Here is an 11,144-nt window from a genome sequence, read left to right as displayed (position 1 = left end):
GCATGTGGATAGGTTGAGCTCTACAATAAATATACAGTTATTAATCAAGATAAATGCTTTGGTGCTCTCAGATTCTGTAAGTTATAGTGCTCCTAGTTGCATCAGTTGATTTGGACGGTCCAATTGATTGATCTAATGTTTCATGATCTACCTTGCAAAATTCATACTAATGGGTTTTCTTCTCGTTTCTTCTTCTTCTTCTTCATTTTTTTTTTTTTTATAAAAAAAAAATATATATTTAAAGCACATATACCCACACACTACAATGGGTACTCAATCATGACCTTAGGCCTATTTGTTAAATCTGAAGTCTGAATTCCAAATATGAAATCTGAATTTGAAGTCGAAAAATTAATAGTGAATCTACAATAACCAGTTTGTTAACTAACGTATGAAATGTTTGAAATATGTTAATTTACATATTTATTCATATGAAATAATCATAATTGAATCCCTACTATTAAAAACTGTTAGGAATAGTATAAAAGTAAATGATTCCATAGAAAAGAATTTGTGCTAATTAAGGAACCCACACCTCGGGTTTAGATATCAGTTTGTAGTACGATCAAATATGAATGATGTATCGAGGCGCATATGTGTTGTTATCTTTGAGATAGTTCGTGCCTCTCGGTGTAGAGTACCGGTGTATAAGTTCATCAAGTCTTCAATCTCCCAGGATACAACTCCCCAGTTCTTCTTCTACTCAGCGTGCACTCGCTGGTAGAGAAACAACACCAGTAGGACACCACCCAACACCTTACCAATTTTCCTTATGCCTACCAAGAATATGATTTTGAGTTATGATGAAAATGGAGAAAAAGCTCTCAATGAGGGAGGAGGGTTTTTTATTTTCTTTTTCGATACTAAAACCCTAATGCAGATCCCTCTTTTTAAAGCATGGAAACCATATATCGAAAAGACTCAATATTGAGAAATGGACGTGCTGTTTTACATGACCAAATAATGGAGGCACATTGGAAATGGTCACGATCAATGCAATGAATCAAAAAATATTTTATCCGTCTTTTTGAAATACGCATAATAAAAACTTTATAGATTTTATTGGAAATATTTAATTTCCATCTAACATGTTGATAATGTAAAAAGATGTAGATGAAGAGACCACATAAATATCATCTTAATCTAGAGCTTTTGTTGCCTACAAGAAATTTTTAATGTATGTGTTTTATCCATGCTATCCATTCATTTTTCCAAATCATTTTAATGAATGATTCCAAAAATAAGGATGATCCAAATCTCATGTGGCCCAAGACTTTCATGACCCCGTTAATGGTCAATCACCACCATTTCTTATGGTATGGCCCACTTAATAATTGGATTTGCTTCAAATTTTTTTGTGTATTGCCCTGAAATGATTTGGAAAAATGGATGGATAGAGTGGATATAGAATATATACATCAAAGTGGGCGTTATCCCAAAAATGAAGTCGACACAAATTTTAGGTTGACCACAACATAGGAAACAATCGTGATTTAATCTTCACCATTAAAAACTTCATGGATTCCACTGTAATGTTTGTTTGCCATCCAACCTGTTGATAAGGGCACAAACAACTAGATGAAGAGACTATACAAATATCATCTTGATCCAAAGTTTTTGTGGCCAAAAAGAAGTTTTTAATGGTTAATCATCATTGTTTCTTGTACTATGGTCCATCTGGAATTTGACATTTTTTTTAACACACGCACACACACCCCACACACTCACGCTAGTGGAATTTCACCACCTATGGGTACTCGAACCCTTGACCAGGAGTTGAAACTCCTGAGAGTTTACCACCCGAGCAAGAGCAAGGACCCTATGGAGTGGTGGTTAAACTCATTCGTCCATAGTAATATTCCTAAAGTGGAGTGTACGGAATACAGTACAATGCATGGACGGTTCCGAGCCAAAGTGGGCCCCATAGTCAGGGTCCCACCCACCTCGGTGGATCCTGGGTCTCACCTAATCTGCTCCCCTGAATCCAGACAGGAGTTGCGTGCTACCCCCACTAACTGAAAGCGGACGGGCTGGTGTACCACACACCACCTATTTAGCTTGTGTGTTGACATCAGTAAGTTCTGTGGGTCCTATCATAAGGTATGTATTATATCCCAACCGTCCTTTCATTTGGAGAGCTCGTCTTAAGGCTTTAACCTAAAAATAAGACAGATCCAAAGATCAAGTGGACCACACTGTAAAAAGCTGTGGGGATTAAACGTCCACCATTCCCTTTTGAGGGTTACATAAGTTTTAGATCAATATGATATTTGTTTTTCCTCTTCATCCCGGTGTGTGTGACCTTATGAACAGATTGGATGGAAAATAAATGCTATGGTGGCCTTACAAATGTTTTAATGGTGAGAATCATTGTCCCACTGCTATTTCTGGTGTGGTCCATTTAAGATTTGGATATGAATAAGTTTTAATATCATGCTCTAAAATGATCTCACAAAATGGATGAACGGTGTGGATATAATAAATACATCATTTTGGGGCCAATATCCTTTTAACCGTTCATTCAACTGGGACCTCGAGTAGCGGCAGCCTCATCTTCGCACGAGACACATACCCACACCAGCTAGATCGCTGGTGTGCGATACACCAGCCAATCCACTTTCACCAATCGAGCTAGAGACAGTCCAGGGCCTACCCTAATGTATATGTTTTACCCACACCATCCATATCCATTTTTTCATATCATTTTAGAAAATAATACAAAAAAAAAAAAAAGATAGATAAGAGGCTTAAGTGGGCCACACTATAAGAAACATTGGGAAATGGGTGCCTACAATTGAAAACTTCTTATGGCCACGTAAGGTTTTGATCAAGTTGATTTTTGTGTTTTCCCTTCATCCAGGCCCGTATGATCTTATGAAGAGGTTAGATGAACTTAGGAAGGTTTTAACGGTAGTGGTTCTATTCCCACTACATTCTATGGTGTGGTCGACTTGAGCTTTGGATGTGCCTATTTTTTGAGATCATGCTCTAGAATTATATAGAAAAGTTGATGGACGGTGTGAATCTAACACATAAATCATGATGGGCCTAGAGAAGTGTCACACATTAAAAGTTGGGTAGTATAATATGTAAAGGATAAAATCTCTCTCTAGCAAATGGCAATTTTGGATTTTTAAAAATAGTTTGGGAAGTGCATTCTAGATTCACCATTAAGATAGATTTCAGTTGTTGAAAAAATTCGACATAAAATTACGGTGCGCTTTCCACGTTCGGCGTTAACAAACACCACTAAACATCGAACGCTTTCCAAATTCCGCATTAAGTAAAAAATTTGGGTGTTAACAAACATGCCCTTAATGTTGAAATTTAACCTTAGTTTCTATAGCCATCATTTTGTTTTTTGAAGTCATGGATGGATGTGATTGCATTGCCTAACAAAAGTGATTCATTAAGGAGTGCACTCCCTAAATTTATTTATTTATTTATTATTTATTATTATTATTTTTTGCAGTTGAGAATTAAAATTCAAGAGTTGTTTACGGCCTTTATAATATTAGATTTTAATTCTAGTATGGTTTTAAATTCACCAATTTTATTATTTTCAAATTTCGAAGGAAATCATTAAATTATTTTATCCTAGATTTTTAATTATCTCTAATTGTTATAACTTATTACACCCATTATCGACACACTGATGTGGACCAATACGAGATCGCCATATGTTAACACTATGGGTTTGATTTTGACAAAGTCATACTTGCATTCAAAGATATCTTTTACTACTCTTATATTCAACGATACGCCTTCCGTTATTAATGTGGTGGCACATAATTGTATGCGTGCCTTTTGAGGAGTTAAACATTGAGTGACATATAGTCCTAAGGTACAATCAAGATATCATACACATACATCTATAAAAGACACACTGATGCAAGTACTTATCATAGATCCAGATATGCTCGGTAAGACTGTCTCTCACAATCCTTTTAAAATGGAAGATTTTTTCAAAAAACGTTTGAAGCTCTTGCATTGATTATGAAGATTTTGAATATCTGAATATTGAACCAATATAGAGTAAATCAAAATAAAAACAATATGAAATCATAATCTGGTGGATCTAATCCCATCAAATATGCAAATATTTAAAGGCACGATAGGAGGAAGGGTGGAGATGGCTCAAATCAAATAAGATATCGATGCAATAGTGTCCTTGAAGTTTCTAATAGAGGAGCATCAATGTAAATGGAAGATTTGACCAACGAATTCATATTTACAGAGACTCCATATGGGAAGATTATAAACCATAAATGCGAATGATCCCGAATTTAGCAAACCCAGTGAGGGCTTTGCCGCCTCGATAATCTATAAAAGGATAACACGATAAAGAGCTCCAGACTCACGCTTAACACAATATATCTTTCTTTACATTTATCTTAGCATAACATGGTTTATCCCTAATTTTTGCATAGATCGTTACTTTCCAGTGCCATCGTTATAATACCGTAGTGTAGATTAAGCATCCATAACCTTATATTGCTGGATTCCGATCAATCGAGTTCTTACTCGGGCGATCATTATTATGCTCATATTCTACTAACCATATGCTTGGATTGTCTATTAATACGGATGAATTAGATATTTATCTCTTATCTTTTTTAGTTATTTTTATTTTGTCGATTTTAACAAGCTTCATTAAAAAATTAATAAAATCGGTATTGTTTTAGTCTTTTTCATTTATCTGTTCATCTTTATTCTTTTGAAAAATATATTAATTGCAATTATTGATTAAAGAAAAGTTCTTAACATAAGGCAAAAAAGAATCCATTAAGAATGACTAACCAATACCCTTTTACAAATCACCTAATCGTTGTTACAATTGTTGGTTTGAGAGAGTAGCTGGATTTCTAGATTTGGTCTTAATTGGTCCATCTTAGCAAGGGGTCACCAACATTCAATCAAATACTAAGTTGATTATGACTCTAACATGCACACACTTCCCAATCGCACACGCTAATCGAATACATGCCCTTATTCACACTTATGTCCAAGTGTTTGATTGAATTACACAAACAATAACTACCCTCTTTAGTGGTTATTTCGGATCATGGATTTAAAATCCTCTATTTGAAACCCTGAATTCCAATTGTTAGATTTCAAATCATGTATTTTTAGTGGCATTTAGCATCTTGGATTTTAAAATTTTCAGAATTCAAAAATAACGTTAACAGCTTAGACTTCGATTTTATATATTATTAGAATTATTTTGTATATATTCATAGTATAATGAATTTCTCCACCATTTTTACATGACATATAAGAAAATTATTGTATAGATCCTATTAGAAGATACCCTGGGACAAGTTGAAAAAAAAAGAAGAAAATAATATCAAGTTTTAAGTGGCTTACAAAAGTAAACACACCAATTTAATTGACAATTTTATAAGTGGTACAAAATTTTTATATTTCTTTTTAAAAATTTATTAATTTTTTATAATATATTTTATATAATAATTACATAGACTTGTCCTGGTCCTTATTTATGACTTAGTGGTAGACTTACGTGTTACATGAGCCATTGTGGTGTGCGCGCGCGTGGAGGGCACGTGACTTAAAAATACAGGACATGTGCCTTAAAAATATAATAATTGCATGCGCTTGATTTTTATAGCATACTGTCACGTGTGTGCGAATAGAAAAAAAAAATATTCAAACGTATATGGTAAGATGTCGGTTACTTATTATAATGGAGGGATTTGTTCTCATGCCCTAAAATGTGTAGTCATCCTGACCTTTGGATCAACCTCATTTTTTCTCATGCCCTCAAATAATCTGGGAAAAGAGATTACGGGATGGATGAAACGCATACACTACGGTAGGCCCCACAGAGTAGCATGTCTCCATGCAGTCACCGTCCGATTGAATCACGTTGCATGTCACTGAAATCGGATTGCCTACTGAGTACACTTTTATGGTACTTACTAAACTCCATTGGGCCCACCATAAATGTATTATCCACGCCGTCCATCCCTTTTTACAGCTCATTTTAAATGTTGGTTCCAAAATTAAAAGATATTAAAAGCTCAAGTGGACCACATCACACACCGAAACAGTGGAATAATAATTTCCACCGTTGAAACCTTCCTAGGGCTGATAGTGATGTTTATTTGTCATCCAACCTGTTCATAAGATAAAAAAGACGTGGATGAACGGAAAAAAAAAAAATACGATCTTGATCCAAAACTTATGTGGCCCCCACAGAATTTTTCAACGGTAGATATTCAATTCACACAGTTTCCTGTGGTGTGGTCCACTTTAGCTTTTATATCATTCATTTTTGGGATCGAAATATAAATTTACCTGATAAAATGGATGGACGGAGTGGATAAAATACTTAAATCACGGTGGGGCCCACATAGTTTACTCGGTACGCTAAGTCGAGTTGGTACGCAATCCGCTTCCCATGCTGCTCCTGTAGATAAGATAAGAAAATTCGTTGACAGCTTGCAATCATATAATGAGAAAAGCTTCGACACTCTAGTAGAGTATGATGGATAGTACGCATGCACCTACAAATTGCACACGTGGCATATTATAACATACATTAAACGGTCCAAATTATATTTTTATACTTATCGTGAACAAAAAATAAGCTTATTTGATTGTATGATATCAGATTGGTGGATATCTATTTGACGGTTAAAAATGAAAAACACTCAACCGTCCTAATCTCAAAAAACAATGTCAACGGATCAGAGGCTAGGATTGTTCAACCAATTTCATCTTGGGTTTATGACTTTGAGACAGTGGCACGCACAAGTTACTCGGTTTCATTTGAGGGAATAAATGGCACGTGTATAATTTCTGAGTGCCTGCGTATCAAGCGTCATCTCAAGCTGAGTATCCTATAACTCCTCAAGAAATAAATCGTAGCTAACGCACAAGATAATCCTCCTTTCCTCAAAGTCTGGGAAGCGGACCTGGCTGGTGTCGGTATGTATCGTGGGAAGATGCTCCACGAGATCGAAGTCATACGAACGGTTCAAAGGAGATTAAAGTTAGATGGGCCCCAAAATGATGTATTCATTATATCCACACCGTTCATCCATTCGATGATATCATTTTAAATCGTTATAAAAAAAATTAATCATATCCAAATATCAAGTGGACCACACCACAAATAGAAGTTGAGACCATGGTTCTCACCGTTAAAACATTCACAGGGCCCATCGTAACGTTTTTTTTCATCCAATCCGTTCATAAGGTAAAACAGACCTGGATGAAGAGTAAAAAAAAATATCTTATTGATTCAAAACTTCGGTGACCCGAAAAGGATTTCAACGGTAGAATTTCAATTTCACACTTTTTTTTTTCAGTGTGGTCCACTTGATCTTTGGATCAATTTTAAATTTTCGTCTCAAGCCTTAAGACGATCTCACGAAATGGATGGACGGTTTGGATATAACATATACGGGACTCACAGAACTTGATGCTACACCAGCCAATCTGCTTCTCCGTCCCAAAAGCACAATAACCCAAAACAGATCTCTCTCAAAATCTCCGCAAAAAAATAAAAAAATAAAAAAATCCCAACAACCCATTTCTTCTTCTTCGAAGAAGAATGGGAATAGATTCATGAAGTTTTTGGTTGAAGCTTCAAACCAGCTCTGAGCTTTTCCCAATCTGAACTGTAGATGGGTGAAGCAGAACTGGAGGGAAATGATACCCATGTCACAAAATCAAGCCCCAAATTGACAGTTTTGCCCCTGATAGCCCTCATCTTCTATGAAGTCTCAGGAGGGCCTTTTGGGATAGAAGATTCAGTCAAGGCAGGTGGAGGCCCCCTCCTATCCTTGCTTGGATTCCTCATTTTCCCTCTCATTTGGAGCATTCCAGAAGCTCTTGTGACTGCCGAGCTCGCCACAAGCTTCCCTGAGAATGGCGGTTACGTTCTCTGGATATCGGCCGCTTTCGGCCCCTTCTGGGGATTTCAGGAAGGCTTTTGGAAGTGGTTCAGCGGCGTCATGGACAACGCGCTTTATCCGGTACTGTTTCTTGATTATTTGAAGCATTCGTTTCCAATTTTCAATCAGACCATCGCCAGAATTCCTGCCTTGTTGGGAATTACCGCGTCGTTGACGTATTTGAATTATAGGGGATTGAATATTGTTGGGTTCTCGGCTGTTGGGCTTGCCATCTTCTCCCTTTGCCCGTTTGTGGTAATGGGTGTTCTTTCAATTCCTCGAATTAGGCCAAAACAATGGTTGGTTGTGGATTTTAGGAATGTGAATTGGAGGGGGTACTTCAATAGCATGTTTTGGAATTTGAATTATTGGGACAAGGCGAGTACGTTGGCAGGGGAGGTTGAGAATCCGAGCCGGACGTTTCCTAAGGCGCTTCTAGGGGCGGTCGTTGTAGTTGTCGCTTCGTATTTGGTACCGCTTCTTGCAGGGACAGGAGCTCTGGATGTTCCTTCGAGTGAATGGAGCGATGGGTACTTTGCAGAGATTGGGATGTTGATTGGTGGTGTGTGGTTGAAGTGGTGGATTCAAGCGGCATCAGCAATGTCAAACATGGGGTTGTTTGAGGCAGAGATGAGCAGCGATGCATTCCAACTGCTTGGAATGAGTGAGATGGGAATGCTGCCATCGATTTTCTCTTTGAGGTCAGTACTTCCATCTGTTGATTTTTTGTTCATTAGGCTAATGTCATTGAATGGAAATCATTATATCTTGTTGCTGCAATCAATCATTAGCACAAACACTGCTCTTGTAGCTCTCAAATATTGCTCTTTTCTTGTTAGTTACAAGGTGATAATAGACACTGTTCATCTAGTAGTATGTCCCACTGTGGATGGGCCGCATATAAAAAGTCTCATTTGTTAGAGATCCTGATCACTCACACAAAAGGTTTGTAAACAATGGTGCACAATTCAACACCTTTTAGGTGCTCTGATTAATTAGAAAATTTTCCATTCATACATCCATTGTGCGGCCTACTAGATGAACGGTTTGGATCACGACATGGTGAGGCACAAGAGGCAGACAACAGTAGTCGAATGGCACATGGTGACCGATACTAGCAAAATTCTTCACTCTATTTAGTTTTGAATAAAGATCTTTTCAAGCAAAACATAATGAATTCATCTATACAATTGCTTGTAGATCAAAATACGGAACACCCACCATTAGCATATTATTCTCTGCAACTGGGGTCGTGTTCTTGTCGTCGATGAGCTTCCAAGAGATTATTGAATTCCTAAACTTCCTCTACTCTATGGGAATGCTTCTCGAATTTGCAGCCTTCTTAAAACTGAGAATAAAGAAGCCAGATCTTCACAGACCATACAAGGTTCCGCTACAAACGTTTGGGGCAACAGCTCTTTGTATACCTCCTTCTTTGTTGCTTATCCTTGTTATGTGCTTGGCTTCTCTCAAGACATTTATCGTGAGTGGTATTGTTATTATACTTGGGTTTTGCTTGTATCCTACTATAGAACATGCAAAGGTTAGGAAGTGGGTCGGATTTAATACTGCATCCATGCCTTCAGAAAATGTTGTAGAAACTCTGCCTATCGTGCATCAACAACACAAGGAAGCTATCGATGAGGCTTCCGTGAGCCTTCTGTCGGAGTTGCCAGACATTAAGAACGAACTGCAAGCTTCTGAAATCACATCGGAGGGTGTCTTGAAAATGGAGTAGGAAGGCTTTGCCTTTTATGTTATATGATGTTAAGATATTGTATGCACGATGGCTTCTAAGCTTGTGATTGTAATTTGTAGCCCATTGAGAGTCCATTATTAGTTGGACACTGCATTGTACCTTAATTTCATTTTCCACGCTTCATTCTTACGGGCGGTCCTCTGAATATTTCTTATAGATCACAAGTAGTATATTAGTTCTGAAATGAATATTAGCATGATGATAGGCTTTTCCTTGTAGAATTTTGTTCTTAGAGCTGTTGTCAGCATCTTTATCATGATGATGATGATCACCATCAAAGTCAACGCCTTGTCGGAGCGGTTTGTGGTCAGAATTACGATTCCTGTCTTGCCAAAATTCATAAAGCCCTATCTTCAGTAAGTGAAAAAGCCTCCATGTCTCTTTTGACAACATCTATCCAAGCCCTTTTAGGTCTTTTCCCCTCTTTCTTCATTCAGGCTCTTCAACCCTAATCAAAATTCCATCCGTAAGTGTTGTTTGCATATGATACATCTTCAATTGTAAGTTTGTTTCACTTAAAGAAAATAAAAGAAAAGGAAATGTCAGTGCTGCTTTTCTTCATGGTTGTGTTTTTTCTCATGGTGCCTTACCAGAGAACAATAATGGGATAACCGCCTAACAGATCTATTTGTTGGTGATTGTAGTTGCTAATGTATTGTGAGTCACAAAGATTAATACTGCACAAATCATAACTCGAAGTAGGAAGGTAGATTGATTTTTTTTTTTTCTTTTTTTGAGAGATAGGATAGATTGAACATGATCACATAGATTTTCACATATTCTACAGCAAGTGGTTTCTGTTTTCTTTTCTGCCCCTTAAATCTCTTATTTTTCCCAATGCTTTTGACATGGTTTACCTGGCTATCATGTTTTGAGCTTTTGAGTTATTCAAGGCTTGCAAATTGCATCAGATTGGTCCAAATCAATATGTTTGGAATGATCCTTGGGTGGGGATTGTTTTGATTAAATATGTTTGGAGTGATCCTTGGGTGGGATTGTTTTGATAATGCTTGGAGGATCAACTGCATTTAAAAGCATTTAGTTTCTGGCTTTAGGGCAGGGTCCACCAAGGGAGTGATGAGGGATTCAATTTCTTCCTCCGAGATCTTTCCTTTTCGAACTTTCAACCTCAAGATGGTTTTTTTTTCCCCTTCTTTTCTTTTAATAGCAAAGATATTTTATTAAAACAAGGAGAAGGTCAACAGGAATGGCAAAACACAATAGTTAGTGACGCTCTCGACAAAAACCCACGGACAATATACATAGTCAACCCCTTTAGGATGACCCTTCAGAGCGCATTCCATTCCATTCACTTCAAACCTCGAAGGAACAGCCCCTGAATTCAGACCAAATGAGAGATCATCTAATTATTGTAGAAGAAATTCCTTTGCCTAATCATTTCAGATGTTTTTTTTTTTTTGTTGGATATGATCATGCTGAGTTGGAGGGCTTTTGAGGAGAAA

General features: G+C 37.1%; 1 protein-coding gene across 1 annotated transcript; it reads left to right on the top strand.

Annotated features, from left to right (window-relative positions):
- The first annotated feature begins 7,577 nt into the window (after positions 1 to 7,577).
- On the top strand, positions 7,578 to 9,810 carry LOC131229142 (probable polyamine transporter At3g19553). The gene is made up of 2 exons (XM_058225023.1): positions 7,578 to 8,623; positions 9,123 to 9,810. Exons 1-2 carry the CDS (start codon positions 7,653 to 7,655, stop codon positions 9,658 to 9,660), a joined length of 1,509 nt encoding a protein of 502 aa, XP_058081006.1. The 5' UTR covers positions 7,578 to 7,652; the 3' UTR covers positions 9,661 to 9,810.
- The last annotated feature ends 1,334 nt before the right edge of the window (positions 9,811 to 11,144 follow it).

Source organism: Magnolia sinica, chromosome 16, assembly GCF_029962835.1.
Source record: "Magnolia sinica isolate HGM2019 chromosome 16, MsV1, whole genome shotgun sequence".
Classification (NCBI taxonomy): Eukaryota; Viridiplantae; Streptophyta; class Magnoliopsida; order Magnoliales; family Magnoliaceae; genus Magnolia; species Magnolia sinica.
The sequence above is the reverse complement of the archived record's forward strand: the minus strand, read 5'-3'. Positions and strand labels throughout refer to the sequence as shown.